At 38.4% G+C, this 24,957-nt stretch overlaps 1 protein-coding gene across 1 annotated transcript in view; it reads right to left on the bottom strand.

The window, feature by feature from the left end:
* The window catches only part of PARD3 (par-3 family cell polarity regulator), a 716,596-nt gene that overhangs the window by 5,229 nt on the left and 686,410 nt on the right, over positions 1-24,957 (bottom strand). Inside the window, 2 exon segments of the mRNA XM_070728743.1 lie at positions 7,230-7,357; positions 19,961-20,075. Coding sequence (XP_070584844.1) covers positions 7,230-7,357; positions 19,961-20,075 — 243 coding nt within the window.

Below are 24,957 nucleotides of genomic sequence, written 5' to 3'. Positions count from 1 at the left end.
TGGAGCATTAACCAAACAATTGGTTGGTTATTTATTTATTTATTTATTTATTTATTTATTTATTTATTTATTTATTTATTTATTTAAATTTCTATGCCGCCCAACCCCCTAAGGACTCTAGGAGGCTCACAGTAAATATATAAAACATCAATAATAGTACTAAAACCTCTAAAAATAGTTTTAAAACAATTTACAATACAACAAATCTGGTCCAGTGCATCAGATGTCGCTTTATTCCAGGCAACCACCAGGGGACTCAGCCAGATTGTGGACAAGGGAGTCAGGTATTACCCCAATTTCCCTCTGGAACCCTTCAAAGTCTATTAGGCATCTGGAATGGAACCATTTCATCGGCTCAGTCTCTCAGCGATGGAGGAATGGTGCCTCAAACTTCAACCTCAGGTTGCAACTGGAAACCCTATTTATATGTATCGTATCACCTTTACCATGGCGATGTCTTACTATAATAGGAAGCATCTGTGTTTTGCAAGGAGACCATTTATGGCATCCAAGAAAGTGACAGGGGAGAAATTCATTTAATTGGCATTTTAATGAGCGCTTAACCCAATTTGTCTGCCCTGAACCCATTAAGCGATACAACTCAAAAATTCATTCAAAATTGTGTGCATGGAAGAAAAGTACATGCAACTATGACTTGACTAAGGAAATGAGCATTCAAAAACATACAACATTCAGTTGAACTGGTTGCAAAAAGATAGAGTTATGGAAAGAAACTACAAGGTCTTAGAAGCAGGGTTTTTTTTAAAAAAAGCATGCACACTTAAGGTGAATTGTTTAAGCATTTGCAAATGGAAAGAACGTGTTTAAATAAATAGCAAGGATGTTATAGAGAACAAAATAATCCCAGAAGCAGGACTTAAGCCTGCTGCAAGATTTTTTAAAAAAAGTCAAGATGGCAATCATAAGTGATCGTGACAACACATAAATACAGACAGTGTTTAATCATTTTTTTGTGGTGGTCATTTTGACTTTTGGATCATACCCAATGGTCACCACCATCCAGATACAAAAGTAAGTATTTCAACCTATATTCTATTATCATTTATCTGAATGCTGTCTGAAACAACAGTCTAAACCAGTGATGGCAAACCTATGGCACGGGTGCCACAGATGGCACATGGAGCCATATCTGCTGGCATGTGAGCTATTAGCTTAGTTCAGCTCCAATGTGCATGTGTGTGCCGGCCAGCTGATTTTTGGCTTGCCTGGAGGCTTTCGGAGGGCATTTTCGGCTTCCTGATAGTCTCTAGAAGGATGGGAGAGGGATTTTTGCCTCTGGTGCCTGGGGAGGGCGAAAAACGGGTCTACCAGGCCCACCATAGTTTGGGAAATTGGCTGTTTCAGGCCTCCAGAGGGCCTCTGGAGGGGCAGGAGAAGCCATTTTCATTGTCCCCAGCATTGAATTATGGGTGTGGGCACTTGTGCATGCACGATAGCACACACACATGTGCATTTAGCACCTAAGGGAAAAAAGGTTGACCATCACTGGTCTAAATGGTTCATCTAAATGTCCCATGAACAGGACAGTTAGATTTATCTGCTTTTGAGCCTTTTCAGTGGTCAGCCATGAACCCTGATGCCAGAGTTGTGCATGCGCAGAGGGTAAAATAACCCCAATGGTGGCATCTAGGAAGATGGGCAGACCCTTGCACTTTCTTCGTGACAACCGATAGACACTAGCAAACTAGGGTGTGTGTGTGAAATGCTCCCAGTTCACTAGTATCTATCGGTTGTCAGAGATCTGTGTATTTTTGTGTATGTATGTTTTTTATATATTGGGGTTTCTTGTTTTTTAGACTTTTTAAATGTATTATTGTTATTTTAGATTCTAACTATTAGATTTGTCATTATATATTGTTTTTATCATTGCTGTAAGCCGCCCCGAGTCTACGGAGAGAGGCGGCATACAAATCTAATAAATAAAATAAATCTGGTCATGAAGGGAGCATGAGGCTCTGTCCACCTGCCTAGATGCCACCATTTTGTGTTCTTTTACCCTTTGCACAGGCACAAAGCATTCTGTGCATGTGCAGAGAGTTAAAGAATCCAAATGGCGGTGTCTGGGTGGGCGGAGCTTCGTACTCCCTTTGTGACCGGCTCTCTGATGATAACCAATAGGCATGAGCGAACCGGGAACATTTAACCCCTGCCTGATGCCGAGGATGCTTCCTTCTTTGGTTCCCAAATCCAATAAACTCAGGTGCGCAAGAGAGCTGCATTTCCCAATGCTGTTTCTACCTGAGATAATGCAACCTTATTTTTTTTTTTAAATGAGAGGGAGAAATAAAAGATGGTCAAATAAAGAGAGATGATGTTGCCAAGCGCTCTGATATTAGATAGGTTTGAGTCCTTTGGTAATGTTAAGAAGTATTACAAGTAATCTATAAGGTTTTCTTCTTCTCTGATCTGATCTATTACAATTGCGGTGACCTTGTTTTCCCTATCCATATAAACTGGTGTAATAATTTCTGTGCACCTGCATGTAACACAATGAAGCTGTGAAGTGTTTGTCTTTTATATCTAATGTGAATTTCATTCTTACATTTTAGGTTCCTTTGTTTAAGTTTAGATAAGCCTCGTAGAATAACAATGCTTCCGAATCTCTTCGTGAAATGACTTACAGTAAACTGAATGAGCCCTCTGAGTGTATAATGCTGCCAAAGATTCTAAGATATATATATATCTATATTTAAAAAGTTTCTGAATAACATGTTGCAGCTTGCAGCTGAATGTGACTTTAAGGAGTTTTGGACTTAAAATGACAAACATTAATTGGATATCCTTCTCATTCAAAGGAGTTCAAAATTGGCTGGTCTATTTATAACAATTTGATCACTGGATAGAAAGATAAGTTATGAATTATGGATACCAATTATATTTATAAATGCCTTGATATAGTGCAGTACTTATGAATTTGTTTGTGTATAAATAGTTTGTATTACAGAGCTTGAATTAATGTTTTGCTCTGAACTGAGTGTGTCTTCTGAATCTTTACAAAGGTTATTTGGTAACACTTTGAAATTAGTAGATGAAACAAAGCACTGTGTGTTTTACAGATTAAAACACGAACATATCCCACATGTTTATTTTCAAGTACTCTGAAAATGTGGTTTGCTTTTCAAACTTTTCACTGTCTTGGTAACCATCCTGGAATTTGCTTCAAAATTGCCTGTTGATGGAATTAAACTAACTACTCCAAATGAGGTTTGACCAGTACAGGGTAAAGTCAAAGAAATAGTTGTTGAAATCTGGACTCTATGATCCTGTTCATATAACCTGGGGCATCACTTGTCTTTTAATCAACAACATAACATTGCTGGTTGATGTTGAATCTGTGATTGACAAGGATACCCAAATCTCTTTTACATCTATCAGGTCTCACATTTTGATTTATCAAAGAGCAAAACTGCATACTCCTTCTTGTTAAATTCTAACTTACTCTTCCAGCCTTCTGCTCAGCTTATCTTAGTTAGGGTAAATTTGGACACTTATGATTCATTTGTAAACTTCATTCTCCATTCTACTAACAAACTGTCAGGCATCTCCGGAAGAGATGGCCCAAAAAGTCAAAATGGAAACTAAGATGGTGCAATTAATTGGTTTAAAAAAAAAAAACCATTGCAGTGGTTGTTATCTTGACTTTTAAAAAAAAAAAATGCAACCTATTGCTTTTGCCTGAACCGCTTGTTTTTGAAGGCTGACTCTTACATGATTTACAGTAATTCATCTAATTCACCAAATGTGTAAGGCCTTATATATGCATCCAAGATATACAGTAGTTACAAGCAAAATCTTTTTCCTTTTGAAATTCATCTCTGTTATGAACTGAGAACTATATGTTTTGCTTGAGGTTTTGTTTTGTTGTGATTTTGGTGCCTTTGAGTCAATTTGGATTCTTGGCAATTGCATGGAAATGTCCCTGCAGTTTTCTTGGCAAGACTTTTGGATTATTCACTTTTTCCTAAGGCTGAGAAAGAAACAATGGCCCAAAGTCATTACAGTTGGCAGAAATCATAATCTCCTGATTTCTAGCCTGGTGCCTTAACCACTTCACCACACTGGCCTTTTGTGTCACACGCCGCACTCTGTGCATAAGTCTTCAATTCCAAACAAAAGCTTATTGATAGACGGCATTTAAATATTGCATCCTACAACCCATTTTTTCATACAATCTATTTGTTCAGGTCATTCTTTTATGACACATATCTGTGCTGTGTAAGCATCCAAAAGGTTATCAGCAATAAAACAAAAAAGGAAATTGCTATTATCTAGAAGCATTCTCAATGTCTTTTAGTTATTTGAATTATACAAGGCCTTATACATTTGGAGTTTCAGATTTTTCCATGAGCTGTATTTTCTAACAATCTGTAGCTTTATCCTCAGCCAGGTACTTTCAGATATGTTATACTATATACAACTTTAGTTTATCTCACAGTCTATCTCGTGCTGGTTTCACACATTAAGACAAGGCTCCCTGGCTGTTGGTCACACAAGTGTGACAGCTCCAGAGACAGTTAAGCTGTCATTCAAAATGCTGTCAAGGCCAGGCCACTACGCCTCACACTGAGCCAGAACGAACAGAGCAGAGCAAGCTCCTAAGGCCGAAATTGGAAGGCAAACCCGCCCTTCCCGTTTGCCAATGGCTTTTAGCTTGGCAAGCAGGAAGCCAAGTTCTATCCTGCGACTCCAATGAATTGCAAGTCAATTGGGGAGAACTCATGGATGGCAGAAACATGATGATCAATCAATTTTGTGTCCTATTAAGGCCAAGGACTGTATCAAAGAGTGGGAATTAAGGGAGGAAGATGAAGATAAACAATTTTATAGACTCAGTCCCCATGGGCTAAAGGGACAGAGTCATCTATTCTTAGAGGTTAGCTCCACCCATATGGAAAATATGTTGGACTGAGTCAAAGAGTGGGAATTAAGGAAGGAGGATGAAGATATATAATTTTACAGACTTAGTCCCCATGGGGACAGTGTCATCCATTTTTGGAAGTTAGCACCACCCACTATGGAGACCATGTTGGGTATAGAACATTTTAAAGTTCTTAACATGAGACATATGTATGTTCATTAGAATATACAAAGAAGAAACATTTAAATAATAGGTTAAAGGGTTAAATAAGGTTCAGGAGGGAAGTGTTTTTAATAGGAAAGTGAACACAAGAACAAGGAGGCACAATCTGAGGTTAGTTGGGGGAGAGATCAGAAGCAACATGAGAAAATATTATTTTACTGAAAGAGTAGCAGATGCTTGGAACAAACTTCCAGCAGACGTGGTTGGTAAATACATAGTAACTGAATTTAAACATGCCTGGGATAAAACATATATCCATCCTAAGATAAAATACAGGAAATAGTATAAGGGCAGACTAGATGGACCTTGATGTCTTTTTCTGCCGTCAATCTTCTGTTTCTATGTTTCTTTTAAAAAAAGTTATTGATACCAACATTAAATGGAGTTAATTATTTTTTATGATTATATATGATGTACTAATCAAATCACCTTTTATTGTACTAAAAAGAGAAGGTATTTTGTATTGTATGTTTTGTGACAGAGGAGAAACACCCCCCCCAAAAAAAAATACATAGAAGGATCCTCACAAAGTAAAGAAAGGTTTTGTCAATTCCCAAAACTGATTTTTTTTGAATAAGCAAACTGCCTCCCCCAGTCTCTGAATTCCAAATACAGTTGTTAGAATTAAAAATTTGGCCCATTCTGCTCTTTTCAAACTCACCACGTGACTTTTCGTGACATTTTTCCATTGATGAAGCTGGGGGGGGGGCATGGCCTGTGCATAACACATCTGGCCTACGAGCTGCCAGTTTGACACCCCTGCTGTATCCTATAACTTCATTTTATGTCACATCACATTTAGCTCCACTAAAAGGCATGAAGATTTACAGGCAGTCCTCGACTTAAGACCAGAGGGCAAAATTTATGTTGCTAAGTGAAATATTTGTTAAGTGAGTTTTACTCCATTTTACCACCTTTCTTGCAACGGTTGTTAAGTGAATCTTTGCAGTTGTTAAATTAGTAATATCCCATTTAAATCCCATTATGTTTGTTCATCATAATGGGTCACAAAAGCTGATCACATAACCCTAAGGCAGTGCAGCCATCATAAAGATGAGTCAATTGCCAAGCACCTGAATTTTAATCACCTGACCATGTGGATGCTGCATATCACTTTTTAAAGTGCCATTGAATTATCACTAAATGGGCTGTTGTTTGTCAAGGGTTGCCTGTATTTCCTTCCAAAGAAACTGTTATTAGTTGGCTAAATTCCCCTGGGGGGGGAATTATTGACCCCCTCATAGAGGGTCCGCAACTTGGGCATCCTCCTCGATCCACAGCTCACATTAGAGAACCATCTTTCAGCTGTGGCGAGGGGGGCGTTTGCTCAGGTTCGACTGGTGCACCAGTTGCGGCCCTATTTGGACCTGGACTCACTGCTCACAGTCACTCATGCCCTCATCACCTCGAGGCTCGACTACTGTAATGCTCTCTACATGGGGCTACCTTTGAAAAATGTTCGGAAACTTCAGATCATGCAGAATGCAGCTGCGAGAGCAATCATGGGCTTCCCCAAATATGCCCATGTCACACCAACACTCTTCAGTCTGCATTGGTTGCCGATCAATTTCCGGGCACAATTCAAAGTGTTGGTTATGACCTTTAAAGCCTTTCATGGCATCGGACCAGAATATCTCCGAGACCGCCTTCTGCTGCACAAATCCCAGCGACCGATTAGGTCCCACAGAGTCGGCCTTCTCCGGGTCCCGTCAACTAAACAATGTCAGTTGACGGGCCCCAGGGGAAGATTCTTCTCTGTGGCAGCCCCGACTCTCTGGAACCAGCTCCCCCCAGAGATTAGAACTGCCCCTACCCTCCTTGCCTTTTGTAAACTTCTCAAAACCCACCTTTGTTGTCAGGCATGGGGGAATTGAAACATCTCCCCCGGGCCTATATAATTTGTGTATGGTATGTTTGTAGGTATGTCTGCTTAAAAATGTTTTTTTTAAACTATTTTAAATTTTAAATTGTATATTATTAGATTCATTATGAATTGTTTTATTGTGTTGTGAGCTGCCCCGAGTCCACGGAAAGGGGCGGCATACAAATCTAATAAATAATAATAATAATAATAATAATAATAATAATAATAATAATAATAATAATGAGCTTTTGATACATGCCATACCTGGGTAATGAACTGTATTGCCTCTGAGCCTGCTGGAAACTTTCTCGCTCCTCTTGCCGTTGTTTCTGCATTTGAACTTCTACTGACACAGAATGCCTGCCACTCTGTGAATAGGTCTTTGAATTTGGCTGGGAAATGAAAAACGAATATTGTTAATAGTACGAAAATAAGAACAGGTGTGGTGGCCTAGCAGTTAAGACCCTGGGTTTGAGGACTGCAAGATTGACAGATCAAGACCAAGTACCGCATGACGGGGTGAGATCCTGTTAGTTCCCCCAGTTTCTGTCAACTTAGCAGTAGAAAAAGCATGTAAATTCAAGTAGATAAATAGGTACCAGTTTGGCGGGAAATTAACAATGTTCCGTGCCCTTCGGCATATAGTTACGCTAGCCACATGACCACGGAAGTGTCTTCAGATAACTCTGGCGCCCTGAGCTAAGAAATGGAGGTGAGCACCACCCCTAGAGTCAAACATGATTGGACAGATGAAACCTTTACCTTTTATCTTTGCTACAATAAGTCTCTCTTTGCATAAGTACCTTTCTGTAATCATCTATAAAAGATTTGAATTTACACTGATGACATTGTCTCTTTTTTCAGGGATACACTGAAATGCAGACTTTTGTAAATGAAATATTAAATGCTAAAATAACTGCTGCCATCTGCATTTTGTTTTTCCTGGTCTTCTTTGAAGTTTCTCTAGAGCAATAGAGAAGCTCCAGTCACCTGGGGAAATACATTTAGTTTTACCCTACTGAACCTCTTGGGCATGCAAATTTTCCTAATGACGTACATCCCTGGTCTTCTGCATCACTCCTCTTGCTATTGGATTCTGGGTATGCCTCTGGTTGGAGAAAAGGGGAAAAGCAAAAGACAACGTAACAGATGAGGAAAAGGAAACAAATGCATTTCCTTGCAAAAAGTAAAAAGAAAAAATAGGGTAATTTATTTGTAGTTCTAAGATCACCCAGAGGGCCATGCTGGGAAAAGGTGATATAACTCGAAGTTGCTGATATTGAATTCCATCCCTCCCCACTTTCAACCACTTAAAATATGTCTTTTTCTTTCTTTTTTTTGTTTAAGTGCATTTTGGCTTCTTTGTTAATTATGACACTTGGAGGAAAATAAGAAAAATTAAAAATTGAGAACATATCTCACACTATTTCAAAGTCAGAGACTGATCTAAACCACAAAACCTTCAGTTCAAATTTATGAAATAGGCTCACTTATCATAGATTAACATAACGTTAGCTGTCTATTTTTTTTAAAAAAAATCTCTGACCAAAAAAGATTCAGCAGTGAAAATATGTTTAAAAGATATTTCCCCTCTTATTATTAAAATATGGATGCTTCAATAATTTTTTTGGATTCAGCAATGTTTTCAGTAAGTAAGATATATTTTATATATATTATATATAAGAATGGAATCCCATTGGCTCAGTTTCACTCAAAATAAGTAGTTGGCACCTTTGACCGGGGACAATTTTGTGATCTGACAATCAGATTTGGGGTCAGTTCATATTGAGTCAAGACAATTGCTCATCTGTTCTACATGGGAAGAAATATTGAATATAAGCATACAAACAGATGGCCAAGTGCTGCCTCTATGATGGTTGAGGCAGGCAGGATTCCCTTGAATACCACTTGTTGGGGGTCAAGGGAAAGAGAGGGTCTTGCCTTCTTTTACTGCTCAAGATCCCCATGGACAATTGGTGGGCCACTCTGTGACACCGAATGCTGGACTCGATGGGCTTTGACCTAATTCAGCATGGCTCTTCTTATGTTCTTAAACAACTACCAATAGGTACTTTAATGCCTTAGGAGAAGTTTATGATTCAGGGAGATTCAAATTCATATGCTTCTATTTTTAATCTTGATACTCTCTTACTAATTAGCATGATTACCATTCCTCCTAAAGTTTATTAAACAGCTTTTCCCTTAAAAAAAAATCCATTTTTTTAAAAAAAATCTGAAACATAGCCATTCACAATTTTTCCAAACTGATTCCTGTTTCTTCTAGTTTCGCTTTGTAACATGTACCTATCACCAATGTACAAAATTATACTTTTCTCTATACTGTAGTCACAACAATCAAGGCCATACCAATTCATACTTTATGTCAGACGTTTTCATTCAAAATAAATCCTACAAGTTTACTTTACTTCAGAAGATTAGACTATCTTCATTAGACTATCTCAGTAGTGAAATCTAAAAATTTCCCCACCAGTTTTGTGGGCGTGGCTTGATGGCCATGTGACAGGTGTGTGTGTGTGGCTTGGTGGTCCTGGTCATGTGATCAGGTGAGCTCAAAAACCAACTTTCCCATGTAACACATAAAAAACACAAAAGCCAGACAACTGATTCAAAAACAAGAGAAAAGCACACAAAATGGACTCTGCAACAACAAGCAGGGACCTCACAGAGCCACAAAGAGCTCAAAACCAACATTCACACATAAGCTACAAAGTGACTGCTCCAACTGACTCACACACAATGCAGAAGCAGCTGGACCCCTCACAAAATGGCCCCTGAAACAAGCAGGACCCTCACAGTCACAGTTTGGGTGCATATGTAGTAAAAAATGCTTTTAAAAAAAATTCCAATTCCCTACTCAGCTGATTGTTAAACAGCTGATGTCAAAACCTTTAAAAAAAAAATTAAAGCATTTTTTTGGTCAATAAAAATGCCTTTTAAAAAGTAAAAAATAAAGTTCAATAGCTGTGACAATCAGCTGTGCAGCCTGATGGTCGGAACCCTCCCCCCTTTTAAAAGCATTTTTTACTACCAGTCCAGGGAAATAGAAGGGAGGAAATGGAATCGGACCGAACTAGTAGCATTTCTCTCCTGGACTATCTTCTATTATCTTTTTCTAAGTTTAATAATAAATTAATAATAAATTACATGAGCTAAATATTTTTGCTTTATCAACTGTAGATTAAAAAAATGTTCTTGCAATGTTACTTTGCATAAATCTTTAAGCTCTTGGCTGAAACTTGAATTCCAAATAACATTAGTCAAAGATGTGATTTTGTTTGTCTGTATTGTGTTTTTTCTTGATGAAGAAATTAGAATAAGAACTTGAACAACAATGCGTAAGCAATCTTGACAGGGATTTTATGGCACAAAGTGGCAAGTTAGAAGATAAATTAAAGGCAAGAAAAATAACACAAAGATCACAGTAATATCTGCATTTAATTCCCAAAGTTTTTGAAAATTGGCTTCATAGCTGAAATGGTAATCTATATACAAAATGAGCCAACTTGCCCAAACTGGTGGCTTTCTAAATGCATTTTTTTGTAAATTCATATTCACTATTCATATTCATTTTATATTGTATCTATATACAATGTTTAATTCTGCAACAATATTTACCATAAATATCAAAACTATCCTTTTCATTAGATTGTAAAATATAATTTCCTGTACAAATTGTGCACTTAGAGCATAATTCCCAAACATCTTAACACCTGCAGAAACAGGGCAGTGCAAGGTGAAGTATAATTATCATAATTCTTTAAAGCTATCAAACAAAGATGGCTTTGTCTTAACCCTGTTAATTTCAGGGGATTTTGCCCTTGTCTATGTGGAGATGTATGATAACTGTTGATCTTTTAAACCAAATCACTGTCAAAATTGCTATAAATATATCTCATCCAAATATACATAAGTTTGTATCTTTAATCATGAAATGTAAGTGTATCTATCATTTGAACTTTTCTTGATGAAAGCACAGGAGAAAAATGATGTTTGATAGGAATGCTGACATCCTAAACCTTTAATACATAAATCATTTAAGGGATTTGTTTTTAAGAGCTCAGCATTAGGCTAACATTTTTTGCAATATGAAATGTAATTTAAGATATTGTAAAATGTAATTTCTCTAAATATGACAAGGAAATAAAGAGTTACAAGAAAATATTTCTCGTGTTATGTGAAAGATTTAATTATATAAGACTATATAAAATAATCTAGGAATATAATGTTAAATATATAAGATTAAATTTGCAAAAGCATTCAAGATTTCAAAAATGTCTTATTGATAGGAAACTATATTCCTTTATTATTTGCATAAGAAATACCCAAAAAACATATTCAATCAGTGTAATTTAGAGTTAGACAATGGTGTATATGAAATCCAGATTGTATTTTATGAAAAAGTCTGAAAACTATGAAGGCTGATGTCACAGTGGGTCTATTAATCTTTAAGATGTCACACATCCATATGGATAAATCCTATCAGTGACAAAAAGACATTAACAAAATTAGGGTTTCTTACGAGCACAAGGATCAATTTTTGGAATAGTTCTGCTAAAATATATCTCTGGCAGTGTCATCCTTAAAGTAGCACATTTTGTTTTCTTCTATTTGTAAATTATCAAGAGTCATAATTACGCATTGTAGAATACTCAATATAATTTAGAACATAAATTTGTTGGCCTCGGGATAGTCTATGGCAGCGATGACAAACCTATGGCAGCTCCAACGTGCATGCGTGTGCCAGCCAACTGATTTTTGGGTTACACAGAGGCTTGGGAAGGTGTTTTTGGCTTCCACTAGAGCCTCTGGGGGATCGGGGAGGGCATTATTACTCTCCTCCAGCTTCAGGGAAACCTTTGGAGCCTGGGGAAGGCGAAACACGAGTCTACTGGGCCTACCAGAAGTTGGGAAATATGCTGTTTATGGTCTCCAGAGGCCTCCAGGAGGAGGTGAAAGATGTTTTCACCTTCCCAAGGCATTGAATTATGGGTGTGGGCACTCGTGCATGCTCACACCCTCTTTCAGCACCTGAGGAAAAAAAGGTTCGCCCTCACTGGCCTATGGCAAGTTGACTCTCAACATGATAATGATTAGGAATGAAAGGTGTGAAAAAGCTTCAAAAGGCTTAATGGGATATTGAATAGCCCTTACCTGGTAAATCTAAATGAAATAGAGCACAAATAAACCCTTTCACTTAGCTAATTTCTAATAAATCTCAGGAGGACCAAGAGTGTGTGTTCAAATGTGTGAGTATATTACACATACTTATGGCAAGTTGGTAACAGCATCAGAAAAGGTTCCTGGCCTGAACTTTAATTGAAACATTTGTCAACCTTGCCCAGACTGGGTTTTCTTCCAAAATGTGAACTTCAACAGCCCAGAATTTCTTATTATGATCACCGCTGAAAATTCTAGATTTCACACAATTGTGGAGAGTGCCGAGATTGTATAAGGTTATTTGACATACAGAATCAATATGAATCAGTGCCTCAATAAGGGACAGAAGCTTCAAATAATGTTCTTCATCTCTCAGCTTTATAAAGCACAATTGGGAATGAAATAGAAGTTAATGTTGATTTCAATTTGAATTTCACTGTTAGAACACAAATGATTTGCATGAAGGATGTGAGGACAGGAGGGCAGATCATCTAGTAGACTTTAAGACATCGCCTACCTTTCCTTATCAAAATGACATAATGTTTTGAACATGTACATATACATATATACATATTCATGAATGAATGACAGATAGATGATAGTGTGTGTATGTGTGTGAATAGTTTAAGGATTTTAAAGTGACCTTCGGGAAAATATGAAAGAGCTTTTAAGAGTGGAAAGAAGGAATTATCTCTAGAGAGACCTGAAAAAGAGATTATTCAGTCGAAAAATTGGAGCAAGTGGGAAAAAGAAGGGTTTTAAAGAACCCTGCATTTATTTTGTTTAGTATAAGATAAATCAGGAAGAAACTTGAACTTTTTTCAAAAGTATTCTTTAACAATAACATAGAAACATAGAAACATAGAAGTCTGACGGCAGAAAAAGACCTCATGGTCCATCTAGTCTGCCCTTATACTATTTTCTGTATTTTATCTTAGGCTGGATATATCTAAATAATAAATAAATAAATAAATAAAAATAATGTTTATCCCAGGCATGTTTAAATTCAGTTACTGTGGATTTATCTACCACGTCTGCTGGAAGTTTGTTCCAAGGATCTACGACTCTTTCAGTGAAATAATATTTCCTCACGTTGCTTTTGATCTTTCCCCCAACTAACTTCAGATTGCGTCCCCTTGTTCTTGTGTTCACTTTCCTATTAAAAACACTTCCCTCCTGGACCTTATTTAACCCTTTAATATATTTAAATGTTTCGATCATGTCCCCCCTTTTCCTTCTGTCCTCCAGACTATACAGATTGAGTTCATGAAGTCTTTCCTGATACGTTTTATGCTTAAGACCTTCCACCATTCTTGTAGCCCGTCTTTGGACCCGTTCAATTTTGTCAATATCTTTTTGTAGGTGAGGTCTCCAGAACTGAACACAGTATTCCAAATGTGGTCTCACCAGCATTCTATATAGCGGGATCATAATCTCCCTCTTCCTGCTTGTTATACCTCTAGCTATGCAGCCAAGCATCCTACTTGCTTTCCCTACCGCCTGACTGCACTGTTCACCCATTTTGAGACTGCCAGAGTATTTCTGGAATCTCCTGGCCCAGGGAAGTTCTGACAGACAGTTAAAACAAGGAGCAGTTAAGGTACCAGGCTAGAAATTGGGATACCATAAATTCTAGTTCTACTTGACAAATTCTAGTTCTACTTGACATACAATACGGGCTGACTAACCATGGCCAGTCAGCCTCTCACAGCCCCTGGGAGAAAGCAATCACAAATCGCTTCTGAAAACTTGCCCACAAAATTGCAGAGACTTATCCCAGCAATTTTGCAAGGAATCAGCCGTGACTCAAAAGCATGGGAGGCTGTGGGAATCCCTCATATAGAAAACACACAACACAGACTTCCTTATTAAATGATCTTTTCCAAGATATGCTATGTGTAAACCAAAGGTGGATTCTTAACACTTGAATATAACTCCTAGCATGCTCATTTGTCATAGCCAATGGAGAAAATTAACAAGAGTTGTAATTCAGCCATTTCCAGAAGGGATATTTCCACTTTCTGACACATGTGAAGCTATTTCCACTATGCACAAGACACTGTATTAGAGAATCATGATTATATTGTACCCTTAAAAAGATCCTACGACTAAGAACCTAAAAAAGATAAAACATAATTTTAACAAGAATGAAGCCCTAGACATATGTGCCCTGAGCTCTCAAATTCCAGTATACTGTCAAGATGTCTCCAGGAACTGTCATTTTAAAGTTTTTAATAAGAATGTCTGTGTTCATTAAAGTTACTGGACTGACTGCCTTCAAGACAGGGATTCACAAATTATTGGACCAGCATATATTTTTGGGGTAGAAGTGCCATTCTCCCTCAGCCATTGCTAAAGATTCTTCCAAAGATGTCATAATGAAACCTAGTTCATAATCAATGCTTGCTCGCTATGTTCTGAATAGGATCATTATAATCAAGAAACAGATCCTGGGGAAATATGGCTGAGACAGCATAAATTGTTCTGCTGTTAGAATTCAGCTCAAAATCTCCATGTTAAAATTGCAGAGGAGTGACAGGGAGGCCTTGCTATTTTACAAATGGAAGTTGGCTTCTTTTACTTTCCCTCAAGAATTGAAAGGGGGTTTTTCCCCCCCTCTATAACAGTGATGGCAAACCTTTTTTTCCTTGGGTGTCGAAAGAGCGTGGGTGCGCAAATGCGTGAGTGCCCACACTCATAATTCAATGCCTGAGGAGGGCGAAAACAGTTTCTCTGCCCCCTGGAGGCCCTCTGGAGGCTGGAAACAGCCTGTTTCCCAACTTCTGATGGGTCCAATAGTCTCATGTTTTGCCCTCCCTAGGCTCCAAAGGCTTCCATGGAGCCTGAGGAGAGTAAAAACACCTTTCCGCGTCCTCCCAGAAGCTCCATGGAAGCCAAAAATACCCTCACAGAGCCTCTGTATGAAGCCAAATCAGCTGACTGTCATACACATACACATTGGAGCTGAGCTAGGGCAAAGGCTCATGTGCCAGCAGATATGGCTCCGCGTGCCACCTGTGGCACCTGTGCCATAGGTTCGCCATCACTGCTCTATAACTTATATGTATGTAAATTTATTTCTGTAAATAATAAGAGGCGTCAAACTCATGTTGTCACAAGGCCATCACATGACATATTGTAAGCTGCTCTGAGTCTCAGGCGAAGGGTGGCGTAGAAATCGAATGAATAAATAAATAATAAATAAATAAATATTGGGACGTCCCCCTCCCTTTACTAAACTAGGTGTGGGCGTGGCCAGTACATGATGCATTCGGTCCAAGGATCAGGAGTTTGACAGCCCTGTCCTAAGCTTCTACACCCTCTCTCATTGTAAAGAACACATGGTAATACTCTCTAATTCCATCAAGTTATACACTAGCTTTGACAACAAGCAGATGTGTAGATGATTTTTTTCTCCAACAGCTAGACTATACCCCAAGTTATAAACTAAAGAAAGTATTTAAGATTATGGGTAAAATATCCCATTCTATTTTTGTGTTATTTGGTATTTGCTAGGTGCATTTTGGAGCAAACACCTTTATAATTTTAAACCATCAGGCTGAAGTCACATATGCTGCTTAAGACATGGGTTTTTAGTTCCTCAGTGCTGAAGCTATACTGTGTGATCTCAAAAAGGGATGAGATCATTGTTTTATCCCTTCCAAGTATCATGATTTTATCTAGATTAGAATACATAAGAGGGAGAAAATTAATCCTAAAGTATATATGACCTTTGCTAAACGAGCTTGTCTGTACATAAAAGTACATGTGCACCCAAGAGCCAAGAATCACCAAAGCTCAGGATAAATATCACCATATTAAGCACAATTTCAGACACTTTTAAACTCATTTGCATTATTAGTCTAGGGGGAGATAGCTCCCCATTGTTTGTGGGGGGGGAAGAGAAAAAAAAGAAAGGTCAGACTTCTCACCTACAATTCAGGAAATTATTCCATTCTTCAGGTAATCAACCTGTCAACTAAACAATTGCCCCCACTCAGTCATTTGCTTATAAAGCAGTGATGCCAAACCTTTTCTTGGTTCGTGCGCCAAAAGGGGAAGAGGTGGGGGCATGCATGTATAATGCCATGCAGCCTCCCCCGCGCATGCATGTTTGATTTCCCCTTCCTGGCACACAATGGCATGCCCATTTTTAAGCTTTCTAGGAGCCTGGAGAGAGTGAAAATGGTCTTTGTCACCCCCTCCAGAGGCAGAAAATGGCTCATTTGCCAAATTACTGTTGAATTGGAAGGTCCATTTTTTTCTCTCTCCAAGCTCCAGGGCCTTTCTAGATGCCTAGAGAGGGTGAAAATGGCCTTCCCATTCTCCCGGAGCTCTGAAGTCTGGAAATATGCCATTTGCTGACTTTTGATTGAAATAATTTCAACTTGGGGAACTGGCTATTTCTGGCCTCCAGAGGCCTCTGGGATCAAGGGAAATCTACAGATGCAATTTATATTGACTTCTGCAATATATATTGACTTCTGCAAAGCCTTTGATTCAGTGGTCCATGACAAACTACTCCTAAAACTCAAATCCTATGGCATCTCAGGATACCTCCATAGCTGGATTACAGCATTCCTGTCAAACAGACAACAAGTGATCAAAATAGGAAGCACCATATCCACCCCCGTCCCAGTTAAAAGCGGTGTTCCCCAAGGTAGTGTACTGGGACCAACGCTCTTCATTCCCTACATAAATGACCTTTGCGATTACATCACAAGCAACTGTGTCCTCTTCACCGATGATGTAAAACTCTTCAACACCACCGATAACACAACTACTCTCCAAAAAGACCTTGACACTGTTTCTGAATGGCCTAACACATGGCAACTCCAAATCTCAACTAGCAAATGCTCTGTCCTACACATTGGGAAGAAGAATCTGAACTCCAAATACAAACTGAATAATCAAATTATCAAAGATAATCCCCACTCAGTTAAAGAGCTTGGTATACTAATAACAAAAGACGCAGTCCTAGGTGCTTGGGAAGCACCCGACTGGTGATGAAATATGAAATCCAGCATAGTGATCTCATTTGCTGTGTTGTACTGATAATAATAATAATAATAATTTATTAGATTTGTATGCTGCCCCTCTCCAAAGACTCGGGATGGTTCACAACAATAATAAAAACAATGTTACAGTGGAACAAATCTAATATTAAAAGAGAAAAAAACATATAAAACCCTATCATTTAAAACCAAACAACACATACATACCAAACATAAAGTATAAAAGCCTGGGGAAGGTGTCTCAGTTCCCCCATGCCTGGAGATATAGGTGGGTATTGAGTAGCTTATGAAAAACAAGGAGGGTGGGGGCAGTTCTAATCTCCAGGGGGAGTTGATTCCAGAGGGTTCGGGCCACCACAGAGAAGGCTCTTCCCCTGGGGCCCGCCAAATGACATTGTTTAGTCGACGGGACCCAGAGAAGGCCAACTCTGTGGAACCTTATTGGTCACTGGGATTCATGCAGTAGGTTCGCCATCATGGTTATAAAGCATGCCACAATTGCCTGTCTAAAGTTGCTATGGGTGCTATTCATATTTGGATGAACAGCATTTGGGCCATGACCTACAGTAGTAAGGTTTTTATTTTTCTCAGATAATTTTCCCACGATCCCCCACTATCACTTTTGGGGCTTATTTAGCCGGTCTTGGTCCTATATTGCAAAAAGTCCTCTTTTTTTCAGAAAATATTTTTTAAAAGCTAACAAATTTCCTTTTCTGTATCTAATAAGGCCAACAGCAAATAGATTTCCCATTAAAATAACATATATATATAGATGTTTCATTACATTAATTTATGAAGAACATAAAATATTTTATAACAGAACATTAAAGGGAAATCTGTATCTCTTTAACATTGTTTGATTTAAGCAATTGATTTAAGCAGGCTGGGGTAAGAGTCGTTGGTTCCCCACACTTTTAATGTTATATTTGAGATCAACACTGGAGGAAGAAAGTAGTAGTTCAAAGGAAAACAGAAAATTTGAAATAATATTCAGATTTCATATGAGACACACACAAAGGAGATATGTTTATGGCATAGCTTCCCTGGTTACTACAAGCTTCTACAGGATTATGTGCTGATAGGCCTTTCTGCAAACTCAGATACTTTAGGTTAGCAAATTGACAGCATGACCACAGAGTAATTAAGTAGCTCTCTCCTCTCTCTTCATTTAGGATACCTAGGCAATGTCAGCTACCACATAAATAAAATTTAGGTTACTAAAAAGCATCCTTGTTCATCTGAGAACATTGCTGGAGCCACAGAGAATAAGGCTTGAAGCTGCAGATTATTTGGTGTAGTTTATAACAGTAACATCCTCTCTCTTAATAGTGAGATAAATTTTATTCTCAAAGGTTCAAAACCTGGTTCTTTTCTCTCTGCAGTCAATGAAATCTATTTAAAAACAAACACAAAATCTAAGGTGTATTTTTGCACTCAAGAGGCAAAATCATATAAGTAAAGTAAAATAAAGAAATTGTCTATGGTTATTTGGGGAACAGGTCACTTCTGGCTGGATGGCCAGAATCAAACTATAAGTTTTGACATATAATTTTCTTTCTCGTATATATTTATACCTACATACCTATATACAAAAGTAAGCCCCTTCTCATCCTTATGGGTGGTATGCATCCGCCTCAATCTTGGGTCCTCTACCAGGGCCATTGGAAGAGAACGCTTTTGTGCAGGATCTTAGCTGTTCCTATCACTGCACTCTTCTGGATGGAGAGCTCTGATGTTGTTCCTGGGATCTGTTGGAGCTACCCTCCCAGCTTAGTAGTCACAGCCCAAAGTGTTTCTACCATCACTGGGACCACTTTGACCTTTATTTTCCATATCCTCTTTAGTTCCTCTTCCTAGTACTTCTCTAGCTTCTCATACTCCTTTTCCTGATGTTGATGTCACTTGGTCCATCATATCTATCACCACCACTGTCTTCTGGTCCTTGTCTGCTGCTGTGGTCTGGTTGATTGGCCAGTACCTACCTGCCTGTCTGTATAGATCTGGAAGTCCCACAGGACCTTAGCTTTCTTCTCCATGATCTTCTGTGGGATCTTCTATTTGAATCTTGGAGAATCTGGCCCATATTCTACACAGAGGATGCTGTATACTATGGCAGCCATTTAGTTGTGCCATTCAATGTATGTTATTTCTGCAGCTTCTCTCTCTCCCTCTCCCCCCCTCTCTCTCTCACACACACGCACACACAAACACACACTGCATGGATTAAAAAGCATCCAAGTTAACCAGTAAAGGTGTCTTGAATGCTACCATGATTTATTTAAATCTTTACAGTTTATACAAGCAAAGAATCATGTTCTTGTCAGTGTCGGCAACAGAGATCCCCTAGAGACATTCTTTAAAGGGCAGATAAGTTAGTCAGCAACAATTGTGTGACCCATGAATGGCTTCCAATAGGCCAGACAATATCCTTTTAAAGAAGGGACAGTTGGCAGAGCACAATCCAAAACAAAATTAGGAATGTTGCACCACAGATGGAAAGGCAAAAAGTCATAGGTTAAAAGGTCATTCGAGAGATGGAATCAGTTTCCAGTAGGAACTGAATATAATAATACCCTAAGCAAATCAAAGAATGGGCTACAGAACTATGGAAGAATACATTTTGTTTGCATGCAAAAATTACAAGGTACACATTTAGTATTTCCAAGTAGGACCAAAACAACTGTATCCTGAAATTCTCCTAAACTACTATTGACAGACAAAATAGCTGTCTATATTGGACTTAATCTAAGATAGTTTCCTCGGGACTTTGCTGTTTTCTATACTCAGATAGTGAAAACGTACCCATGGTTGTTCAAAGCTGTAAGTACGCCTCCTATCTTCAACATCCTCATCTTGCTTGGCTTGTTGAAATTCTTGCCTTAATCGTTGTATCCGGTCATGATTGCTTGGAGTCGATCTGTTACAAAGTAAGACATGAGAACATAAGTGGTGAGTTATTTCTTCAAATCCTAAAGTTTTCTTGTCCTGGATGAAATTAGTCCTTATAATAAGAATTTTAGAGTTAATTATATTTTTTCCAACAACTTAAAATATGCATGCCATATCAGGCACAAAATTAAACAAAACTTTGGATAAGGAATACACACATTGCTATGTTCCTACTGTAATAATGTATGGATTTTCACAGCCTCCTGGGAAAAATCAGAAATGTGTGTGTGTGTGTGTGTGTGTGTGTGTATGTATGTATGTATGTATGTATGTATGTATGTATGTATATATGTTTTCGTAGATTTTCACGGGTACAAGTATGATGGTCTTGGTATATTCGGGTTTCTTCCCGTGTAGGATTTGGAAATTTCTGACAACGTTCCGACGAGGTCCCAGAAACACCAGCCTGAAGATGACGAGTGGGACCTTGTCGAAATGTCGCCAGAAATTTCCAAATCCTATACGGGAAGAAATCCGAATATACCAAGACCGTCATATGTATATATGTATGTATGTATGAATGTATGTACCCATGTCTTGTCATTTTACCACAAATGCATAGCTTCTGGTGAAAGAAACCCTTCTTAATGTAAGCACAACTTTAAACAAATATACATCTTCTAAACTTTCTTCAGTTCATCTAATTCATAAGAATATAACAAGAACCCTTGCATCAGGTCAAAAACTCAACTGGACCAGCATGCTCAGCTGGTATTCAGAAGGCGTAGAGACATGGACACAAATCATGCTTTATATACAAAAGATGTTATCAGTTGATAAACCCAAATAAAATTTCCCCAACAAAACAGGAACATTCATTCTTCAATTACTATCTCATTTCAGGCATGTAGGCATGTGAAGATTGCATTAAAGATTTTTAAAAGAAAGGCAAACATCTTTTAATGAGATCTCCCCGCGACGTTAATTGTTACTCCTTTCAGGTACTCTGCAGATATCTGAATTTAATTTCAATGGGTTTCCTCAACTTAATTTGCAGATGGCACTATTAAAGTATGTTTCCTTGTCAAGAACTTCCTACTTAGGTCTGATTCTGACAAGTAGTTTGAACTTATCAGTTTAGCATTAAAAGGTTAATAGGCATGTGATACATTCCAACATGTGAAACCCTACAACAGTTATCAGGAATCATATCATGCTCACAAGAATAGATATGTCCCTTTCTAGCCTAAAGGCTGTAATAAAGTTTGACTTGATATGAAGGTTCAGTTCTCTGCGCATGTTTTGAGAATACAATCCATCAGATTAAGTGGAATTACTTTTCAGTTAACAAGCTTCAACTTTGCAGTATTATTTTTGGATGAACTAAAAGTTTCGTTAGAGTTTATATTTAAGGCACTTGTTGGACCCCTTAATCTTTCTGTTAGAGAATTTCAATTTTCTATCCATGTGGCAAACTATTCTTACATTTATTTTTTCAATAAACTATGGATGTTCCTCCATTCTGTAGCCACAAAGAAGAAAAAACACAGACCCTGGTTGAAACTTTAGAGATACAACATGAATTTCTAGATAAAAGTTAATAAAGGAATGCTTTCCTTATATAGAGTAGAAAGTAGAAAGATGGGGAAACATCATTACAGTGTTTTATTTGAAAAAGGGCAGAACTGACCAAAAAAGTAAAATGGTAAAGTTTGAGAGGCCATAGAATGTATTGTTTTCTGTCTCACTAGCTATTTTGTGCATATGAAAAACCTGTAATGCAATCATTTTATAAAAGCATCAACAACCTCCTCTGAGAAGTCCACTAGGAGCAAAAAGTGTTCCACCTCTATACTGAAGCATCAATAGAAGATCTTAATGCACACAAACCTTAAGGAAATAAACATTATTTCATGTATTCTAGTCCAAAGGTATTTCAGAAAGTGTAAAAGAAAGTGCCAGGGCTATAAATTCATCTCTTCATAGCCTGTCTTTAATCTGACTAAGGGTTTCTTTGCTTGGACGTAGATATGTCTAACAGAACCACATTCCGGAATCTGTGTTTAATTCTGGGACAATTAAATTTTCTTCCTTTATCTCTTGCCCCATCTCTTTGTAAAACAACAACAACAAAAAAAGACTTGACATTATTCAATAAAATCAAACGCTTTAATGGCTAAACTCATTCCCTTTGTGAGTTGAAGCCAGATTCTCCGCCTTAGTGATGGGGCAACTTGCACCAGATTCACCTCTTCCCATTTGATGCCTGTCAAATGCACATTACCAAAGTGCACTTTCAGCAGTTTCACGACTGCGACTGACATGTGCAAAACCCTGCCTGGTCCTGAAAAGAGCAGCGTAAGCAAAGCTCAACTAGGCCAGATCTGTCACATATTTTCTGTAACTAGAATTCAGAGCAATGGCTGTTTAGAGACTCAGACCATTAAGCGGTATCTCACTATGATGTCATGCACTGAAGTACACACTGTCCGAACAAAGAGATGTCAGGGTGATAAAGTGGATACTGACAAGTTACTGAGAGGGAATGACTAAAGCACTGAGAAGGGGGGTGGGATTATTGGATTGAGAAGAAGAAAAACAAAACAAAAAGAATCCTTTCAATAAAACCCAACAAGCAATAACATTACAGGTATGATACAAAACTGAGAATAATGCTTGAGTCAAAAAACTAAGGATTTGTAGGTTTTGAAATGGTACCATTGGTTAAAAAGAAGAAATTACTTAAAAATTATTCATCAAGAAAAATATCCAACAAAAACAACGTGTAAAACCAGCAATCTACGACACGAATCATAATATCAAATTGAAACTACAAACTTTAAACATCGATCAACACAAATTTTGAACTGCAAAGAAATTAAATGAACAAACCCTTAAAACACTGATACGTGTTGGCACTACCAACTACACCAAATACATATGGATAAAACTTTAGGGAAATCTACACCACCTATATGTTTAAACCACAGGCCGCAAAGCATTGAAGCCCCAGCTCTAATGCTGGCCCCCTACACTCTTCTTACTACTCTTCTTTGCTCTAATTTTCTATCCTTCCTCCTCTCGTATCTCTTCCCCTTCTTCCCCAATCCCCCTCCCCTTCTTCTTTTCTCCTTCCCCACTTACGCATACTATATAAGTAAATTATAATTGCTAGAATGTACATTATATATATTCCCTTTACTTTTCTGTACCCTGTTTTTAATGTATATATTCAATAAACATATTATTAAAATAAAAAAAACTGAGAACAATGCACAACAAGAGAAGGAAGGATTCTCCACATAATCTCTCCTGTAGCACATAGGTCTTTTAACTCTATAAAAACCATAATTGTGAGCCGCCCTGAGTCCTCGGAGCAGGGCGTCATATAAGACCAATAAATAAATAATAAATAAATAATGGATCTTATAATTTTCATTGTAAGTCATCATAGTTATCGGCCAGGGTACCCAAGTTATTGCATTCCATTTTGCAATTTTTTTTGAAGTGGTCATTAAGCTAGCACTTCCTGCAAAAACATTGTAAATCACAGTCACATGACTATGGGATGCTAAAATGGACTATAAAGGTATCTTGGTTGCAAAGATCCTGAAATATGATCATGTGTCTGTAAGAATGATGATGTGTAACCCTGAGAACTCTGGAACTGGGTTGTAACTAACATAGAACAGAACAGAACATAATTCTGGACTCACAAGGAATTTGTCTTTAGTGCATGTACATAAAAGAAAATATACATTTGTCAAGAATCATGAGGTACATCACTTAATGATTGTCATAACTGTGGGTTAGTTTCTGTCATAACTTCAAAAAATTGCTAAGTGACAGGTCATTAAGAGAAGACTACCTATAAATGAGTTTTTTAGTCCTACCACTAGTGAACAAACCACCTCAATTTGCGTTAATTATATGCTCTGGAGCCATTTGTTCAGTTTATGCAAAGAAAAAAGTTATGATGGATCCTTTATCTACAGGAAGAAATCAGAGAGAATAGGCGTTGATTGCTTACCTGAACGCCTCTTCTCTGTACTAAAAGAGCGGGTCCAGCAGTCACGTGGGTTGCTCACTGTTCAATCTGATGGGACTGAGCCTAGTCTTTTAAAAGCCTGCTGGATCCGCCCCTTCCCCAGAATTCGCTCAGTCCCGCATCCTGCGGGTCTCGTGAATGGCTCGTTCCTCTCATTAGCACACCTTCCCTTCGTTTCTTCTCTTCAGAAAAGTAAGATTTCTTTTCAATCCTTCTAGAGCTTGCCTGAATTAATTGCCAGCCTTACTGGGCTCGGCTCTCAAAGGAGAAGTCTGCAGCGCAGCTCCTGCGGTTTCACTTTCACTTTCTCCGCTTGCTCGCAGCTGCCGCTGGACTGGTATTACGAGTAATCCTCTCGGCAAGGAGGTTTCAGGCAAGCTATTGTTTTTCATTAAGGGCTATTTACCTCCTGCGGCGTGGGACATTAGCAAGCTCTCTCTTGATCGTCCCCTGGACTTAGATTGCCCTCCGTTATTTCAAACTCGGAGCGGTTTGTTTTGGCGCGAAGGCCCTCACGCCAAGTAATTGCAGGCCCTTTCGTATCGCTTATTCGCTTCCCGTCTGGAGCCAGTCAGTCCGCCGCTTGGCCCTGGAGTAAGCTGTGAGTCACTCAGGCCTGTTCTCCTTTGGCTAGGCCTCCAAACCAGTGTGCCTTGGTTTACTTTGATTTAAGTTTAGTGAGGCCTGCCCCTCTGCATTTAAGGTCATGAACTCTGGTACCGCCCAGATTGCCCTTAAGTCGCAGAAGCTCCTGGGCCTAGGAGCAGGGCCCTCTTCCTCTTGGGAACGCTATTTTAGACTTTTCCCACCAGATTTTGGCTCAAGTCTTGTTTTCTGTAATTTGTTCAGAGCATGACTTTAA

Source organism: Erythrolamprus reginae, chromosome Z (assembly GCF_031021105.1).
Source record: "Erythrolamprus reginae isolate rEryReg1 chromosome Z, rEryReg1.hap1, whole genome shotgun sequence".
Lineage (NCBI taxonomy): Eukaryota > Metazoa > Chordata > Lepidosauria > Squamata > Dipsadidae > Erythrolamprus > Erythrolamprus reginae.
The sequence above is the reverse complement of the archived record's forward strand: the minus strand, read 5'-3'. Positions and strand labels throughout refer to the sequence as shown.